Genomic DNA, 20,692 nt, shown 5'->3' with positions numbered 1-20,692 from the left:
AGGGACTCACATCTGAGTATACCCTTCCACGCTAATGGTGGACAAAAATATTTACAACAAGGGGTGGTGATGGACAGAGTCTCTGAATTAAGCAGAATACTCTCACCCAGTCAAGAGATCAGGGCTAGATCCAACACCGTTTTTTAGCTCATTGCACCATCCCAGTTTCAGAACCTGGCTGTATGCAAATTAGTCTGTCCCTGGCCCAGTGCATCATGGGAACAGGGCAGACCAGACTACAAAAGCCAATTCTTACACTGGGAAGGAAACAAGCTTCCGGGGACCGGTTTCTGGCATTTCAGCCGTCTTTGGCCCGGCTTGCTTGAATCCTGATGGTGCAATGAGCAAGGGACTCACATCTGAGTATACCCTTCCACGCTTATGGTGGACAAAAATACTTACAACAAGGGGTGGTGATGGACAGAGTCTCTGAATTAAGCAGAATACTCTCACCCAGTCAAGAGATCAGGGCTAGATCCAACACCGTTTTTTAGCTCATTGCACCATCCCAGTTTCAGAACCTGGCTGTATGCAAATTAGTCTGTCCCTGGCCCAGTGCATCATGGGAACAGGGCAGACCAGACTACAAAAGCCAATTCTTACACTGGGAAGGAAACAAGCTTCCGGGGACCGGTTTCTGGCATTTCAGCCGTCTTCGGCCCGGCTTGCTTGAATCCTGATGGTGCAATGAGCAAGGGACTCACATCTGAGTATACCCTTCCACGCTTATGGTGGACAAAAATATTTACAACAAGGGGTGGTGATGGACAGAGTCTCTGAATTAAGCAGAATACTCTCACCCAGTCAAGAGATCAGGGCTAGATCCAACACCGTTTTTTAGCTCATTGCACCATCCCAGTTTCAGAACCTGGCTGTATGCAAATTAGTCTGTCCCTGGCCCAGTGCATCATGGGAACAGGGCAGACCAGACTACAAAAGCCAATTCTTACACTGGGAAGGAAACAAGCTTCCGGGGACCGGTTTCTGGCATTTCAGCCGTCTTCGGCCCGGCTTGCTTGAATCCTGATGGTGCAATGAGCAAGGGACTCACATCTGAGTATACCCTTCCACGCTTATGGTGGACAAAAATATTTACAACAAGGGGTGGTGATGGACAGAGTCTCTGAATTAAGCAGAATACTCTCACCCAGTCAAGAGATCAGGGCTAGATCCAACACCGTTTTTTAGCTCATTGCACCATCCCAGTTTCAGAATCTGGCTGTATGCAAATTAGTCTGTCCCTGGCCCAGTGCATCATGGGAACAGGGCAGACCAGACTACAAAAGCCAATTCTTACACTGGGAAGGAAACAAGCTTCCGGGGACCGGTTTCTGGCATTTCAGCCGTCTTCGGCCCGGCTTGCTTGAATCCTGATGGTGCAATGAGCAAGGGACTCACATCTGAGTATACCCTTCCACGCTTATGGTGGACAAAAATATTTACAACAAGGGGTGGTGATGGACAGAGTCTCTGAATTAAGCAGAATACTCTCACCCAGTCAAGAGATCAGGGCTAGATCCAACACCGTTTTTTAGCTCATTGCACCATCCCAGTTTCAGAACCTGGCTGTATGCAAATTAGTCTGTCCCTGGCCCAGTGCATCATGGGAACAGGGCAGACCAGACTACAAAAGCCAATTCTTACACTGGGAAGGAAACAAGCTTCCGGGGACCGGTTTCTGGCATTTCAGCCGTCTTCAGCCCGGCTTGCTTGAATCCTGATGGTGCAATGAGCAAGGGACTCACATCTGAGTATACCCTTCCACGCTTATGGTGGACAAAAATATTTACAACAAGGGGTGGTGATGGACAGAGTCTCTGAATTAAGCAGAATACTCTCACCCAGTCAAGAGATCAGGGCTAGATCCAACACCGTTTTTTAGCTCATTGCACCATCCCAGTTTCAGAACCTGGCTGTATGCAAATTAGCCTGTCCCTGGCCCAGTGCATCATGGGAACAGGGCAGACCAGACTACAAAAGCCAATTCTTACACTGGGAAGGAAACAAGCTTCCGGGGACCGGTTTCTGGCATTTCAGCCGTCTTCGGCCCGGCTTGCTTGAATCCTGATGGTGCAATGAGCAAGGGACTCACATCTGAGTATACCCTTCCACGCTTATGGTGGACAAAAATATTTACAACAAGGGGTGGTGATGGACAGAGTCTCTGAATTAAGCAGAATACTCTCACCCAGTCAAGAGATCAGGGCTAGATCCAACACCGTTTTTTAGCTCATTGCACCATCCCAGTTTCAGAACCTGGCTGTATGCAAATTAGTCTGTCCCTGGCCCAGTGCATCATGGGAACAGGGCAGACCAGACTACAAAAGCCAATTCTTACACTGGGAAGGAAACAAGCTTCCGGGGACCGGTTTCTGGCATTTCAGCCGTCTTCGGCCCGGCTTGCTTGAATCCTGATGGTGCAATGAGCAAGGGACTCACATCTGAGTATACCCTTCCACGCTTATGGTGGACAAAAATATTTACAACAAGGGGTGGTGATGGACAGAGTCTCTGAATTAAGCAGAATACTCTCACCCAGTCAAGAGATCAGGGCTAGATCCAACACCGTTTTTTAGCTCATTGCACCATCCCAGTTTCAGAACCTGGCTGTATGCAAATTAGTCTGTCCCTGGCCCAGTGCATCATGGGAACAGGGCAGACCAGACTACAAAAGCCAATTCTTACACTGGGAAGGAAACAAGCTTCCGGGGACCGGTTTCTGGCATTTCAGCCGTCTTCGGCCCGGCTTGCTTGAATCCTGATGGTGCAATGAGCAAGGGACTCACATCTGAGTATACCCTTCCACGCTTATGGTGGACAAAAATATTTACAACAAGGGGTGGTGATGGACAGAGTCTCTGAATTAAGCAGAATACTCTCACCCAGTCAAGAGATCAGGGCTAGATCCAACACCGTTTTTTAGCTCATTGCACCATCCCAGTTTCAGAACCTGGCTGTATGCAAATTAGTCTGTCTCTGGCCCAGTGCATCATGGGAACAGGGCAGACCAGACTACAAAAGCCAATTCTTACACTGGGAAGGAAACAAACTTCCGGGGACCGGTTTCTGGCATTTCAGCCGTCTTCGGCCCGGCTTGCTTGAATCCTGATGGTGCAATGAGCAAGGGACTCACATCTGAGTATACCCTTCCACGCTTATGGTGGACAAAAATATTTACAACAAGGGGTGGTGATGGACAGAGTCTCTGAATTAAGCAGAATACTCTCACCCAGTCAAGAGATCAGGGCTTGATCCAACACCGTTTTTTAGCTCATTGCACCATCCCAGTTTCAGAACCTGGCTGTATGCAAATTAGTCTGTCCCTGGCCCAGTGCATCATGGGAACAGGGCAGACCAGACTACAAAAGCCAATTCTTACACTGGGAAGGAAACAAGCTTCCGGGGACCGGTTTCTGGCATTTCTGCCGTCTTCGGCCCGGCTTGCTTGAGTCCTGATGGTGCAATGAGCAAGGGACTCACATCTGAGTATACCCTTCCACGCTTATGGTGGACAAAAATATTTACAACAAGGGGTGGTGATGGACAGAGTCTCTGAATTAAGCAGAATACTCTCACCCAGTCAAGAGATCAGGGCTAGATCCAACACCGTTTTTTAGCTCATTGCACCATCCCAGTTTCAGAACCTGGCTGTATGCAAATTAGTCTGTCCCTGGCCCAGTGCATCATGGGAACAGGGCAGACCAGACTACAAAAGCCAATTCTTACACTGGGAAGGAAACAAGCTTCCGGGGACCGGTTTCTGGCATTTCAGCCGTCTTCGGCCCGGCTTGCTTGAATCCTGATGGTGCAATGAGCAAGGGACTCACATCTGAGTATACCCTTCCACGCTTATGGTGGACAAAAATATTTACAACAAGGGGTGGTGATGGACAGAGTCTCTGAATTAAGCAGAATACTCTCACCCAGTCAAGAGATCAGGGCTAGATCCAACACCGTTTTTTAGCTCATTGCACCATCCCAGTTTCAGAACCTGGCTGTATGCAAATTAGTCTGTCCCTGGCCCAGTGCATCATGGGAACAGGGCAGACCAGACTATAAAAGCCAATTCTTACACTGGGAAGGAAACAAGCTTCCGGGGACCGGTTTCTGGCATTTCAGCCGTCTTCGGCCCGGCTTGCTTGAATCCTGATGGTGCAATGAGCAAGGGACTCACATCTGAGTATACCCTTCCACGCTTATGGTGGACAAAAATATTTACAACAAGGGGTGGTGATGGACAGAGTCTCTGAATTAAGCAGCATACTCTCACCCAGTCAAGAGATCAGGGCTAGATCCAACACCGTTTTTTAGCTCATTGCACCATCCCAGTTTCAGAACCTGGCTGGCTTTTTGTAATTATTTTGGCCGCCATGAGTGTGGAAGGGTATGCTCAGACATGAGTCCCTTGCTCATTGCACCATCAGGATTCAAGCAAGCCGGGCCGAAGACGGCTGTAATGCCAGAAACCGGTCCCCGGAAGCTTGTTTCCTTTCCAGTGAAGAATTGGCTTGGTAGTTTGGTCTGCCCTGTTCCCATGATGCACTGGGCCAGGGACAGACTAATTTGCATATAGCCAGGTTCTGAACTGGGATGATGCAGTGAGCTAAAAAACGGTGATGGATCAAGCCCTGATCTGTTGACTGGGTAGGAGTGTTCTGATTAACTCAGATACTCTGTCCATCACCACCCCCTTTTTGTAATTATTTTGGCCACCATGAGTGTGGAAGGGTATGCTCAGACATGAGTCCCTTGCTCATTGCACCATCAGGATTCAAGCAAGCCGGGCCGAAGACGGCTGTAATGCCAGAAACCGGTCCCCGGAAGCTTGTTTCCTTTCCAGTGAAGAATTGGCTTGGTAGTTTGGTCTGCCCTGTTCCCATGATGCACTGGGCCAGGGACAGACTAATTTGCATATAGCCAGGTTCTGAACTGGGATGATGCAGTGAGCTAAAAAACGGTGATGGAACAAGCCCTGATCTGTTGACTGGGTAGGAGTGTTCTGATTAACTCAGATACTCTGTCCATCACCACCCCCTTTTTGTAATTATTTTGGCCACCATGAGTGTGGAAGGGTATGCTCAGACATGAGTCCCTTGCTCATTGCACCATCAGGATTCAAGCAAGCCGGGCCGAAGACGGCTGTAATGCCAGAAACCGGTCCCCGGAAGCTTGTTTCCTTTCCAGTGAAGAATTGGCTTGGTAGTTTGGTCTGCCCTGTTCCCATGATGCACTGGGCCAGGGACAGACTAATTTGCATATAGCCAGGTTCTGAACTGGGATGATGCAGTGAGCAAAAAAACGGTGATGGATCAAGCCCTGATCTGTTGACTGGGTAGGAGTGTTCTGATTAACTCAGATACTCTGTCCATCACCACCCCCTTTTTGTAATTATTTTGGCCACCATGAGTGTGGAAGGGTATGCTCAGACATGAGTCCCTTGCTCATTGCACCATCAGGATTCAAGCAAGCCGGGCCGAAGACGGCTGTAATGCCAGAAACCGGTCCCCGGAAGCTTGTTTCCTTTCCAGTGAAGAATTGGCTTGGTAGTTTGGTCTGCCCTGTTCCCATGATGCACTGGGCCAGGGACAGACTAATTTGCATATAGCCAGGTTCTGAACTGGGATGATGCAGTGAGCTAAAAAACAGTGATGGATCAAGCCCTGATCTGTTGACTGGGTAGGAGTGTTCTGATTAACTCAGATACTCTGTCCATCACCACCCACTTTTTGTAATTATTTTGGCCACCATGAGTGTGGAAGGGTATGCTCAGACATGAGTCCCTTGCTCATTGCACCATCAGGATTCAAGCAAGCCGGGCCGAAGACGGCTGTAATGCCAGAAACCGGTCCCCGGAAGCTTGTTTCCTTTCCAGTGAAGAATTGGCTTGGTAGTTTGGTCTGCCCTGTTCCCATGATGCACTGGGCCAGGGACAGACTAATTTGCATATAGCCAGGTTCTGAACTGGGATGATGCAGTGAGCTAAAAAACGGTGATGGATCAAGCCCTGATCTGTTGACTGGGTAGGAGTGTTCTGATTAACTCAGATACTCTGTCCATCACCACCCCCTTTTATTTTGGCCACCATGAGTGTGGAAGGGTATGCTCAGACATGAGTCCCTTGCTCATTGCACCATCAGGATTCAAGCAAGCCGGGCCGAAGACGGCTGTAATGCCAGAAACCGGTCCCCGGAAGCTTGTTTCCTTTCCAGTGAAGAATTGGCTTGGTAGTTTGGTCTGCCCTGTTCCCATGATGCACTGGGCCAGGGACAGACTAATTTGCATATAGCCAGGTTCTGAACTGGGATGATGCAGTGAGCTAAAAAACGGTGATGGATCAAGCCCTGATCTGTTGACTGGGTAGGAGTGTTCTGATTAACTCAGATACTCTGTCCATCACCACCCCCTTTTTGTAATTATTTTGGCCACCATGAGTGTGGAAGGGTATGCTCAGACATGAGTCCCTTGCTCATTGCACCATCAGGATTCAAGCAAGCCGGGCCGAAGACGGCTGTAATGCCAGAAACCGGTCCCCGGAAGCTTGTTTCCTTTCCAGTGAAGAATTGGCTTGGTAGTTTGGTCTGCCCTGTTCCCATGATGCACTGGGCCAGGGACAGACTAATTTGCATATAGCCAGGTTCTGAACTGGGATGATGCAGTGAGCTAAAAAACGGTGATGGATCAAGCCCTGATCTGTTGACTGGGTAGGAGTGTTCTGATTAACTCAGATACTCTGTCCATCACCACCCCCTTTTTGTAATTATTTTGGCCACCATGAGTGTGGAAGGGTATGCTCAGACATGAGTCCCTTGCTCATTGCACCATCAGGATTCAAGCAAGCCGGGCCGAAGACGGCTGTAATGCCAGAAACCGGTCCCCGGAAGCTTGTTTCCTTTCCAGTGAAGAATTGGCTTGGTAGTTTGGTCTGCCCTGTTCCCATGATGCACTGGGCCAGGGACAGACTAATTTGCATATAGCCAGGTTCTGAACTGGGATGATGCAGTGAGCTAAAAAACGGTGATGGATCAAGCCCTGATCTGTTGACTGGGTAGGAGTGTTCTGATTAACTCAGATACTCTGTCCATCACCACCCCCTTTTTGTAATTATTTTGGCCACCATGAGTGTGGAAGGGTATGCTCAGACATGAGTCCCTTGCTCATTGCACCATCAGGATTCAAGCAAGCCGGGCCGAAGACGGCTGTAATGCCAGAAACCGGTCCCCGGAAGCTTGTTTCCTTTCCAGTGAAGAATTGGCTTGGTAGTTTGGTCTGCCCTGTTCCCATGATGCACTGGGCCAGGGACAGACTAATTTGCATATAGCCAGGTTCTGAACTGGGATGATGCAGTGAGCTAAAAAACGGTGATGGATCAAGCCCTGATCTGTTGACTGGGTAGGAGTGTTCTGATTAACTCAGATACTCTGTCCATCACCACCCCCTTTTTGTAATTATCGGGGACAGAAAAGGCTTCCCAATCAGCTTCTGGACCTAGCTGCAGAGTTCTTGACCCCCAAGGGGTGCCTCTCAGGTCCTGGACCCTTGGCGTGGCTCACAAGCTCTTCAAATCAAGCTGTTGGGCTCTTCGCGACCATGAATGGTTCAGTTCATACTAGACCTGCACTACTTGCTCCAAAGTTCAGCCCTTCTCTTTGCATAGCAAGCACTGATCACCCGCGGAGAACTGCCACTGCGAAGCTCCAGCCCACCCGTCTGTGACATTCGGCCTGCTCTTCATAACACGCCGAACACCGCCTGTGATGCTCTTTGCACAAAACATGCAAAGGTAATCCTTCAGCTGGACTAATCTGAGACTGTATCCAACCCGTGCTCCATTGGGTTGGCCTGAGCTTTTGACTTTGACCCGGTCCAGCAGAACCAGATAACTGTGGTTGGCGCTTTATGCTTTTCGGTGCTATTTTAGGTTATTCTTTAAAAATTCATAACTTTGGTTGTACTGAATGGACTTTTGTCGTTTTGGTCAAGTTTTACTCATTAAATTAAGCTCTGTTTTTCTGACCTGGTATGGGATCTTTTTGGGTAGTGTTTTCACTGTTTTACTGTTTGAAGTGTTGCACAATTATTTAACATTGCCTCTAAGTTAACCCTGACTGATCTGTGCCAAACTACCAGGCGGGCGAGCACAGGTTAATTTGGGCTTGCTTGTATCTTACCCTGACTAGAATTATGGTTGCTGCTTAACCAGGGCTTACACCCCAGTCAACCTGTGACCCAGTTCTTAACATGCAGATAAGAATTGCTTATACATCATTAGTCATACTTCAGCAGATCTAAAGGAGTATGTGTAGTAAGATCAAGATGGTGCATTTTGACCCTGAAATTAATTTTAATCTTCTAGTGGAGGGGAAAACCAAAAACTTGATTATCGATTATCACATTATCGATCTTTGATTATCCATAGATAGCCTTTTTCATAATCTTTCCTTCAAGCATATGAAATGAAAATTATATCTTAGAATACATTTTAGAATATATCTTAAAATAGGCTATGCAAAGACCTCACAGGAATACAATAACATTGAAGACGTTTTATGGAAAAATAGCTCTGGGTCAAGGAGTGAAAAAGTGGAGATTAATTGCACCTTCGATTTTGGGAAGTGTTAGTTAAGGTGAGAACAATGCAGGCATCTATTATGCTCACACACAAAGTAATGAACACTGCTGGACTGTCTATGAACATTCAGAACAATATTTTCTGATTCAGAAGTAAAGTTCACAAATGTTGGTATACAGATCCCATTGCGAAGGTAAGGAAGAATATTTTTTCTGTACTTAAAAAACATTCTTTACAGAGCCAAATGGGTATTATAATAGCTAAGGGAAAAAAATGGAAGCACCATCGTTAAGTTCTGGTTTATGACATAAAAAAATGTATCTTTTGAGCTCAAAAGTTTGCTCTGGGAAATTTAGAAATAATCAGAAGACTGTCAACCAGAGAATGGTAGACACATTATTTAATTATGCCAAACTGTTAAATGAGCATTAATTGTTAAATTTTATAATGTAAATGTATTGAGACAATGTAAGCAAAGTGCATTTTCTGACATGATCACCACAGTTCATCTCTAACAAAACACATAGCATTGGTTAGGGTGAATTTAAGCTGCCCTCTCTTCATTGGTTTTATGTGGTCCTGGAGTTTGAAAGGCTCCATGTTACACAAGCTGTACGTTTCCAACTTACTCAAAAATTAATCAGGGAATATTGCCCGTCTTTTCTTCCTACCAATAAATGTTCTTTTTACTCATGGTATTTTCCATCTATTTAAAACTAAGACAAGTATTTCTTGTTGTTTGAATTTTGGTTACTGATTGTGGGGGATGAAACCCTACTTGAGCAGCAACCACAAACTCTGCCAGGGTGAGACACAGGTAAACCCAAATTAACTTGAGCTCAACCCTCTGGTAGCTTGCCATAAAAGCAGTCAGGCCCAACTGAGGGGCAATGTGTAAAGTATTTATGCAGCACTTCAACCAGCAATATAGTAAGAGTAAAAAACACAAGAAAAATCCCACACAAATTTAGAGAAGTAAAGTAAAATGTAATACATTATTTGACACCAAAACGATGTAAATTCAAATAGTAGAATAGGAGATTTGCAACTTAAATACGTTAGGAAAGTAGAGCACCTAAAATCACACAGCACCACTCTCAGCTAATTAATAAAGACTATAAGGGCCATGTCAAATAAACCAATGTTAAAAGCTTATGAAGCTATGATCCCGTCCCAATTATTGTATGGGGTAGAAGTTCTCTATTTAAGTGGCAAAGGAGGGTGGGATTGGGAGGAAGGTAAGGCCCTAAAAATGCTATTGTCCCTACCTAACTCAGCCATGATACAGGCAATGAATAGTCAGGCCCAAATGCCCCTGGCAAGAATCTGGAAACGTCAATCCCAAGAGGCGCACAGAAGGTTTCACATTGGTGCAGTGAGGAAATCCGGCATAGCAGCCTAAAATGGGCAAAGGAAGCGAGAAGGAAAATAAAGGAGATCACTGGGAGTCTAAAGGTGAGAGCAAACCAGAATCCCTTAGACGTAGCTTTTACCAAGAGATTACTTAGGGCCCAAGGTATGGAGCAATCAAGGAATTAGGACCTAGAATACTTGAGAAAGAAAAAAATCGATCCAATGCATGATAAAAGCGTGGGAAAATGATGCTTGGTACCCGTATCTAGAAACTTTGCCAAACTATGGATTTAGATGCAAAATCTTGAAGATACGAATTGGCACTAACCCATGGCTAATGGAGGGGAAACTAAATGCAGAAATACTATATCCCGACGGATTATGCAAATGCGGGCTGGGGACCAAGTGTGAAATATTGCACATATTGTTAGATTGCCTTATGATTCTAGAGGTGAGAAAACTGTTTCTGGGACTACTATTTGTAAAATACGGAATAAGGTCACAAGCTCAAGCCATTGCATTACTGATAGAAATGGAAAATCTGGATATCGCAATTGCACTAGGAAATTATATGAGAGGTGTAAACTGTTTTGCTAGAGAAAAACTTAAGCAAGGACTGTGATTCATTTAACTGCAAACCCTCCCATTCAGTAGATAAAGGCTTAAGACCGAGGGAACTTTAGACCAAATGGTTTTAATGTATTGCTGGTAAGGAATAATGATGTGGGTAAAGTACCTTCTAATCTTAGGATCTATGTAATTGTTGTTTTATTAAGTTTTATGAGGTTCCTAGACTATGGTCTAAATAAACAGAGTTCTCTCTCTCTCTCTCTCTCTCTCTCACTCTCAGCTATTTGGCCGTGCGAGTCTGGGTAAAAGTCAAAATTTCAGGCTGACCAGGATGGAGCACAGACAGGATAAAGGGACCAGGTTAGTCCCACTGAAAGAGTTAACTTCAACCAGCGTGGAGCGTTTTGTTTTCAGTAGGGGGGCCACATGGGTCAGGGAGAGTGTCTCAGATGGTCTTAAAAGAAGCACAAAGATTACTTGAAACAGACAGAAGTTGAAAACACAACACAAGAAAAAGACCACACCAGTTAAGAAAAATAGATTAAAATGTTATAAAATATTTGTGAACAAAATGACAAAAATATAATCAGTAGAACCAGGGATATGCAATTTTAAAATCTTAAGTGAAAATAGTGCCTAGAAGAACAAAGTGCTAACTGTGGTTATTTGGTCACATTAGATCAGGAAAAAGTCAAAAGTTCAGGTTGACCGCGATAGAGTGCGGGCCGGATACAAGGACCAAGTTAGGCCTACTGAACAAAATACCTTGAATCCTGGTTGCGTTGCAAGATCCTGCGCCAAGGATGGGTTCTGCTACGGCAGCTGAGAGGCTGTGACACAAGGTCCTGCTTTGTCATCGAGAAGGCTGTCAACGAGGGGCTTGTGATGTGAAGTTTTGTTTTGGTACTCAGGAAGCTGCAGGCTGCGATGTTGGGTCCTTTGTCGGTGATGAGCTAAGCAGTGTCAGTTCTGAAGGGGCTATAGAATGTGTCCTGTGTAGGGATGAGTCTCACAGCGGGGATTCCAAAGCAGAGATGTGATGAGATGCATTGTGCTCTGTGTGTTCTGTCCACATGATTTCAGCAGGGCTGGCCGAGCACCTTCAGGTCCACTTCCAAGGGTGCAGGTCTGGTGTGGCACCACCTGGGGGGGGCAAGACTCACAGCAGACTAAGGTCAGGAGCAGGGTTCAAGATGATTGGAGTCTTTTCTGTCCCCGAGGCTCTGATCTGCAGGTCAGCCAACAAGCCCTTGGAGTCACTCTGGTGGTCCTGGGCTCAAGATGCTGGTCCAGCCCTTTCACTCAGGCAGCAGGGATGCATAATACCAGTCCTTACAGCAGAGCAATGCAGCATTCCTTCTGACTCTTCCACAGTTCCTGAGGTGTACTGAAGGGCTGGGTCTGAGTGTCCAATATTTATACCTGTTGCCCACTTTCAAGAAGGGAGTTTTCACCCACATTGGTGATTGGAATTTCCTGCCTCCCTGCCCTGTCCCCAGCTTGTCTGGTGTCACAGTAGACTAGTGTTGAAACCTTTGTGAGTGTGCTCAGGCAGAGCCTTTGTGATGTGCGAGTGTGGTAGGTGACAGCTCCTCCTCCTCTTCAAGTCAGAGATGGCTCATCCTGCCAACATCTATGTTCCTTTGTCTCACTGTCTGGGAGCAATACACAAAGACCAACTGCCGGCTACACCTTGTCATGTGACCTAGAAAACAAGGTGCAGGCACCAAATGATTGGGACAAAAAATGCCAGCTTTCTAAAATTGGCATTTTCAGAATTGTGACTTAAAATTCGACTATACCATTAAAGAGGGTTTTAAGTTACAATTCTTTAGACACCAAACTCGAGATTCCTATATGCTCCCAATTGAAGGATCACTTATTAAATGTAATAAGCCAACCCAATGGTATCCTATGGGACAGGTAAGACTTAAAGTAGTGAAAAGCAAATATACACTTCACCCTGCCCTATGGGCTATTTAGGGCCTACCCTAGGGTTGACTCATAAGTATTAAAAAAAGACGGTTTAGGCTTGGCAAGAGGTTTATTTTGCCAGGCCTTATTGGCAGCTTAGAACTTCCCACACACTCTGAAATGGCAGGCTTGAGACATGTTTAAAGGGCTACTTAAGTGAATGGCACAATTAGTGCTGAAGGCCCACTAAGCAACCACAAGGAGATGATGGACGGACCACTGACACTTTTCACATACACTCCCAGTCACAGATCTGGGTTGAATCCATCATCGTTCTTTAGCTCATTTTGCCACCCCAGTACAGACCCAACCATATGCAAATCAGTCTTGACCCTGTGCCTCATGGGTACACTCCAGCCCGAACTGCCCACTCGGGTCTTTCATGAACAGGAGACAAGCATTGTGGACCGGTTTCGGGGAAACACCATATATCAGCCAGGGTAGCTTGAATCCAGTGACAAAGTGAGCAAGGGACCCACGTCTGGGCATACCTTGCCAAATTAGGGCACACAATGCAAACACAAGGACATGATGGACGGAGTGCTGAAACTTTTCAGTCACTCTTCCCCAGTCACAGATCTGGGTTGAATCCATCATCGTTTTTTAGCTCACTTCGCCACTGCATTTCAGACCCAGCCATATGCAAATCAGTCTTGACCCTGTGCCTCATGGGAACAGTCCAGCCCGAAATGCCAAGCAGGCCCACTAGCAGCATTTAATTTAAAGGCCCTGGGTACACCTAGTGCCACTTTATTAAGGAATTACATGTAAATTAAATGTGCCAATTGGGTGTTAAGCCAATTTTGCCATGTTTAAAGAAGAGAGAACATGCACTTTAGCACTAGTTAGCAGTAGTAATCTGCACAGAGTCCCAAGGCCAACAAAACTAGATCAGCAAAAACGGAGGAGCAGGGCAAAATGTTTGGGGGAAGACCACCCTAAGGCTGACAGGTCTAACACTTGTGTTACAAATTAAACCTAGATGAAGAGAATTTAGTTACGATTCGGGATATCACAGCTCTTCTAGCACTAGCCATGTGTCTAGAAAACATTGCAGCATGTCTGTTGCTGACTGCTCATCAATCTGATTCCATTCTTAGGAATGCATTGACACTGCCACCCTCATGTGTTGGATGGTGTCATGAGTGCAAATAACCTTCTTCTTGAAGCCACTGCCATTCAAAACTACCCATGCTCAAAATTAATCCTTGTCAAGAGCTGATTCTCTTGTGTGGAACTCTCTGCTGGCACACTTAAGAACAAAGAACAAAAACCATACTGATGACTTTCTGCAAGCATTTAAGAGTTCATTTTCTTCAGATTATATCTGCCATCCTAAGAATCATAGGCTTTGCTTATGCACTTAGACTGCACCTGATGTCTTTTCCACGTGGATACCTGCACTTTTGGCTCTTGCCCATTCACTATTCTCTTTTTCATCTTGGTTTCACACTCTGTATAAATCTGTGAAATAAATAGGTACGCTATTATGCTGCTCCATTTCCACTCCAGCTGGATGTCTCTGTGACCTTCAACACCACTGTGACTTTCAATTCCATCTTAGCTTTATGCCTGAGCTTTTGTCCTTCAATGGGTTTCCTCTTCACTTAGTAGACAAACACAATGTATCCAAATGGAATGCTTCTGGTGCGAACCCTTTTATGTGCTTTGCACAAAGACTTGGCAAATGATATTCTTTACGATGCGTTTAGCATACATAAAGACCTGCAGGCTGGTGTGGTGCTGAGTGCCTCAATCCACCAAAGAATCAATGACAGCCATCTTTACCTTTGTATATTGCCTCTGGGTGGTATTCATTGTGTGACGCCCGTCTCTGTGTCATTATGAGCTGGGTTATCCATCAAAAACTGCATCAGTTCTTGTTATAAAAAAGCATTTTGAAATTCTGGATGCAACTTGGATTCGCTTCTCTTTTTCAACTATGTATTGTTCCTACCTAGGGGACATCTCCTACATTTCTTAGTTTTATCAATTACATTTTACAGTTTGCTTCAAATCTCACATTGCGCACATTCGCAATCCTTCTAGTTTTTTCTTCCTTCGCTAAAAAAATATTTTAATATGTACTTGATAAAGCTATGTTTTCTTCGCTCTACATACATTGCTTGTGCTTGTCAGGATGGGTGATTGCAATGGTATTTTCTCTGCTCTTCTCCCCTCTGCTCAGGTGCCACTTCAAACACTCTTCTGAACTTCTCATTTATACTCTCAGATTCCCAGACTCACAGTTACATCACCCCTATTTTATTTGATCCTCATTGGCTTCAATTTCACCATGTTTCATTTTGGTTGTGCTGAAGTACTGCATGGCTCTTCATCAAAGGAGCCAGAGTTTTGAGCTCAAAATTACTTTAGAGTTTCTATCTCTTTCAGTTGCAAAATCCCAAATTTAGGTATGTTGCATTTGTAGCCAATCGTTCTCTGCTCCTATGCCCTCTTTATGCAACTGTATCGACTTTCAGTTCAATATCTTTCTAAAACATATCACTTCACACTAGAATTTCCCTGCACTTAATTTAGTAGTGGACAGTATTTTGTAATTTTTTTAAACTGGACATTCATTATTTTTCTTTTTTCTTCTGTTTGTGTTCCTTTTCTACCATCTTTTATTTTACCAGTGACATTGTTTTGTCAAATAATGCGCTTCTGTAACTGTTCTTCTTTGTGTCGCTTTAGTCCTATTACCAGCAGTATTTATTTTTGACACGTTTTTCCTTGTCGGTCGACTCATTCCACTAGAACTTGGCGTGAGGCATCTTATGTGTTATCAACTATTATTCATACGAAATAAACAAACGTAAGGGCCATGGATAATTCAGTTTGGGGTGAACATTAGTTAAACGCTCACTATAAGAAAAGTTAAACCAATACTTGTTAAGGTTCCATTAAGGCTTTTAAGAGTACATCCAGAAAAACACATCTTTTGGGCGTGCAAGAGAGCATGGCAGCAAATGGCCACCATTTAAAGAAGCCCTGACAGCCGAGGAAGTAATACGTGCTGAATCCTCGCCACGGTACAGGGGTCTGAAACCTCATTTTATAAGGCGACATGCCACCAGGTATAGTGATAAGAACTCACCTTGAAATGTCACTACAGTAGCAGCCTAGCTTCTAGCTACGTAACAGAATCACCCCTACATTCTCAAAATGCTCGTTCACTTTGCCAGCCCGCTCAAATATACGGCACAGGCATCCAAAATGGAGCAATGGTGCGACATGGCCGTTTTCCACGCAGAAATATCTCCTGACATGAAGATCATGTCTTAAATATCATTTTAAAAAATCTGCAACTGTATGAAGATTTTCTATTAACTCTAATGAGCCAATATGTTTGTAAATTATATTTCGGACACAATATTTATGCCAAATTATATTCTGGTAGCATATCTTCTTGATATGAATCATCCGTTCCCAAGATACAATGTCCAGGTGAATTTACAGTAACTCCAAACCTCAGTTCTTTCAGTAAATCTTTGTTACCAACATTTAGAAAGGCCCTGTCACACATACCATACATTCAGAAGGACAAGAAGAACGCTAAGGGGCAGATTTATGAGAACTGGCGCATCCTCAGGGATGCGCCAGTTATTTTGCGCCACTGCTTCGCCACCCATGGTGCACCGCATTTACAATGCGGCGCACCATGGGGCAAAAACGGCACAGATGCGTGACGCATCTGTGCCGTAAAGGTGGCGCATTGCGACGCAGCTCCAGCAAGGCTCGGGGGTGCCCCATCTTTACAATGCTGCGTCAAGACCTACGCATGCTTCAAGCAGGCGCAGGGTTTTGACGCAGCATTGGCCTGAAAGTGACTGAGTGAAATCTTATAGATTTCACTCAGCCACTTTTGCGAGGCGCACCTGCCCCGGAACGCCCACCCTGCGCCGGAACGCCCACAAGTGGCGCAGGGCTTTACAACGTGACGCATCTGCCTAGATGCGTCACGTTGTAAATGGGTCGTAGGGATGTGCCACGTTTACGCCGCAGTTGCGTGACACAAACGTGGCGCATTCCCAACATAAATCTGCCCCTTAATTCTTTTAGTCAGGCATTTTCTCCAGTAGTGTAAAACAGTGGCATCTGCCACAAAACGAAAGTTGGAGGGGGTGAGTGGCTGGTGGAGGAGGGGGGATGGAATTTAGGGGAAAATAATGATTTAACATTTTTTTACCTTCTGCTGCCTCTGCCTCTGGCGCCGACGGCTGCCTCGATCCTTCAAGCCCAGCAATCTGTGGCAAAGCACAGGCTCCCCAGCCAAATCCTGACACTGCTCTCAGTGCCAGGATTGGTCTGAGTGGCCTGGTCAGCTGCTCACACACTGCCGGGGAGCCAGCAGCTTTTCTCCAACTGGCTGTGAAGGCAGCTGGGTTGGAGAAAAATAAGTGCGCATGTCTGTTCAGCCGGCCTAAGTCGGCAGGCCAAACTTACATGTGCACTTCGCTAAGTGCCCACCACTCCTCCCTTTTATGGCCCGGACTGACCCAGCCATACCTAGACATGCCAGCCAGTCACAGAAAAATAAAATGATATCGTTTTAATATTTTATTTTTCTGTGACTGACTCTAGCGAGTGGGGCGATGCCCCTCTGCCATTACGTAGGAGCCACCGCTGGTGTCAGAATGCTGGTCTCTGATTCGTTAGAACAGACAGTCCCCTTGAGACAATGTTGTAATGCCGTCTGAATTCTGAGCATTTTACATAAAATATACTAAATAAAGCACACCGTTATATATTGCTATGTGAATATCCTCTTTCTCGGCCTTCCAGAATATCTTCTTAAATGTCTACAGGTGGCACAGAATGGCGCAGCTAAAGCCATTCTCAGCCTTAAGGTGAGAACACATATGTCCCCTTACCTTAGAGAACTTCATTGGCTCCCAGTAAAAAACAGAATGCGATTTAAAGCGATGGTACTATTTTTCAAAGCTTGTTATGGAACAGGGGCCAAGTATCTGAGTAGAAGGATCTCTCATTATTTCCCTTCCAGATTACTGAGATCCTCCTCAATGAAGGTACCCAGAATGTCCCGTGTGCGGTCTGGAGTATCCTCATTTGGGCTTCCAGGCGCTCAGGCCTGGAATGCGCTCCCCGCCTCACTGAGAGCAGTGACGGATTTTACCAATTTCAGAAAGCGTCTTAAAGCCCTGCTTTTTAACCAAAAACTGTGAAGACTGCTTTTGCGCCTTTAGGTTTCCTTATATGTGTCCTTCATGTGCTTGGAGGTCATTGGGCGGGTCTATTCCAGGGGGCCTTTTGATGCGCCAAGACACTCGACTGAGTAGCTGTGCGCTATACAAATGCCTTTATATTCATATGTGGTGGGATCTGGCCTGAATATTGACATAATACAAAGTTCAGGGACGTAACACAAGCCCCTGCAGCCCCTGAGGTGTAGCGGGCACCCCAATCATGTCCATATCTGTAAAATATTCGAGATTTAGGGCCACTTCATCAGATTCTGCTGGGAGGCCCCACCATTTTGCGTTATTCACCCTGCCACAGATAGCTGACTTCGAGCTGTGTGAATGTGAACTCCTCCGGTTAGGTCACCAATGCCACTGCTGTTTATTCACGGCTGTAGTGTTTAATCACTTATCCAAAATCACACTCACCTTAAACGCTTCCACTGGAAGAGGACACTTCGCTGCATCATTCAGGGATTGTTCCAGAGCACATTTCCACTCAGACGTGTTCTTTAAACAGCAGATGTCTAAAACAAAAACAGCAGATGGGATGTAAAGGGAAAGAAAACACTTGCAGAATGTATGTGTACATAAAGAAGTGCACATATCCCCCGGTGGATAATATCTATATGTGATATGACAGAATAGATTTCTTTACAATGTATGAAGAGTTCGGAGTCAGTTTGCACAAGGGCTCTATTAACAGAGATTTCTGCTGACATGTTGCCGCAATGCTGTGCTGTGGTCTGGAGAATGAGTGCTGAGCCTGGATAGGGCAGTTCAATGTTGTAGTCTTAAGAGATTGATAAACTAAGTACCGCTTAGTTGGGCACTTGTAACCTCAGTTACCTACAGCGCCTAGAGAAGGTATGAATAATGAAGCACTATATATCAGTTTTTTAATGTATCTGTCATATATATGCTTTCTGACATTACTAATATAGGTTTAATTCCCAAATCAAAATCAACTTTGTCATGATTCCCATCAGATGCGCCTCATTTAAACAGCTGCTTAAATATGAAGAGCATCAGATGGAAACTGCTTGTACTGTTCTCATCAGGCAATTTCATGATATCCATATAGGCAACATTTTTATACAGTAGCTCCTCTCTGCATGCACACGTATGAGAGAGCACTAGTCTGAGAAAAAATGTATAAGTGCATCATATTTACAAGCACGTAGTTAGTTAACATATACCTTGCACCAGAGTGTCTTATATTCAGTAGTAAAATGTATAGGGTGTTTTAATTAGGGTAACAATAATCATAGCAGTATGAGACTAATGTAGAAAATGTTGGAATGAATATGAAAACCTCACGTTCTCATGTTAAAGGAATAATGTAAGAGTTAAATGGAACTCTACAAAACCAGTTATATTGTGTAGGCCTCATGGCAATTCACAGAAAATCTAAACGTGCTGCTAAAATAATGTGAGGTGGGGTTAACATGGTTCTTCCAAAATGTATTATTGAATTTAGTTTGAAATATATGCTTTATAGATGTGTACTTTAAGAAACGTATGTTAGTTAAGAATGCTGTTTAAATCAAGTTAAATGTTTTCAGAGTGCAGGGACCCGCTTCATGTAAATCAAGTAGGCTCGAACTGATAGTGATGTTCCTTTGAACTGAAATGTGCTCGTTAGAGGAGAAGTCGAGAGGTGCCAAGTACTGTGCTTTCCATATGCTTTATGACCTATAGATATGGGGGAGCCTGGAATTTGAGGCCCACTGTAGGATGGCCTGTATACAGGTGCGAGGGGTCCTAATCAGTCGAAATGAATAGAGCCTTGTTCAGTGGCGCTTGGCGCAGGCCTGTAGGAGTCTTCAGGAATTTCAGGGGGTATCGGCACTGGAGAAGAAGTCTGGGAACCAAGGTCAACTTTAACGAGGGTCTTGAAGAGTACCATCATGGAGTTTACCGCGCAAAGATGTACCACGTGAGGGGCGTCCCAAGGGGCGTTCCTATCGGAAATGTGATTTGGTATTAGGGAAAGCGACCCGGGAGGAGAGCAGAGCAGATGATTTTGGGAGCATAAGGAAGCGGACGGGTAGGCAGATAGGCTGATCAGGAGAGACCCATTATCAGAGAAGAAAACAAAGAGAAGTGCGTGATCTTCTTAGGAAGTCACCACGGCTGACACCTTTTGGGGTAAAGATCTTGTTAAGTAGGGATGTCACTTAGTCTAGTGTAGGGACAGACTAACTTGAATTTTCTTTTCTGTAATGACTCTTAAGTTGCAACTCATATCAATACTTGCAAACCTAATGATCTTCGAACTTGTACTCATTATTCTGTTTTGTAGACTCAGATTATTCAAAGAATTTATGTTCATAGTGATACCAGTTTACCTTTTGAATCTCATCTTAAGAAGTTTGTATCTTCAGTTATCTTTGGTTTTATATTAAATCTTCAAAACTTAATCCTGGTCAGTGGTCATTTAGAGTGGTGTAAGTTCTTAATTGATTGCCTTAATGTTAGATTGCCTTTTACTCAATGACAGGTACCAACGATCCAGTCGACTTGGTTTGGGATCTGGTAAGGTAACTAGTAACCAGAAATCCCGCGTTAACAGTTGGTAGCAGAGTAGGATGGTTATCTTCTTGAGGAAGGTAATCTAGAGAGGTTAGTTTACCCCAAGGCCCCTAGACATCGAGAGACGAGCAGCGGAAGAATCGTGCGCCGAAGGTGCAGACGGTGCGAGAAAAGCAGCAGTATCGGAGGAGAGTGAGTATAACAAGGGTCATGCGTGAACAGATTGCGGTGTTTTGTGTTGTATTTGTATCGTAATGTCTTGCGGAGTTGAATGCCTGTAGTGTGAATGAGAGAAGGTTGTGAGCGCGCGCAACCTGGTGAACCGGTTACCTGGTAAACGGGTGAACTGGCAAATCTTAAGTTCAGGCCAGAGCTTAAGTGGTTTTGGGTGTATCGAACATCCAGAGTAGTTGTCGACCATAGTACGGAGGTCACGAGGTACCATTGACCGCCGTGGGACCGAGATAGGGGGAGTGTAAGAGTGAGC

At 45.0% G+C, this 20,692-nt stretch overlaps 1 protein-coding gene across 5 annotated transcripts in view; it reads right to left on the bottom strand.

Moving 5' to 3' along the window:
* SFMBT2 (Scm like with four mbt domains 2) overlaps positions 1 to 20,692 on the bottom strand; it is a 1,092,424-nt gene that overhangs the window by 482,287 nt on the left and 589,445 nt on the right. For all 5 annotated transcript variants that reach the window (XM_078677113.1, XM_078677108.1, XM_078677111.1 and 2 more), the window contains one exon: positions 18,100 to 18,197. In XM_078677113.1, coding sequence (XP_078533239.1) covers positions 18,100 to 18,197 — 98 coding nt within the window. The remainder of the gene's footprint in view (positions 1 to 18,099; positions 18,198 to 20,692) is intronic.

This window comes from Lissotriton helveticus, chromosome 1_1 (assembly GCF_964261635.1).
Source record: "Lissotriton helveticus chromosome 1_1, aLisHel1.1, whole genome shotgun sequence".
NCBI lineage: Eukaryota > Metazoa > Chordata > Amphibia > Caudata > Salamandridae > Lissotriton > Lissotriton helveticus.
The sequence above is the reverse complement of the archived record's forward strand: the minus strand, read 5'-3'. Positions and strand labels throughout refer to the sequence as shown.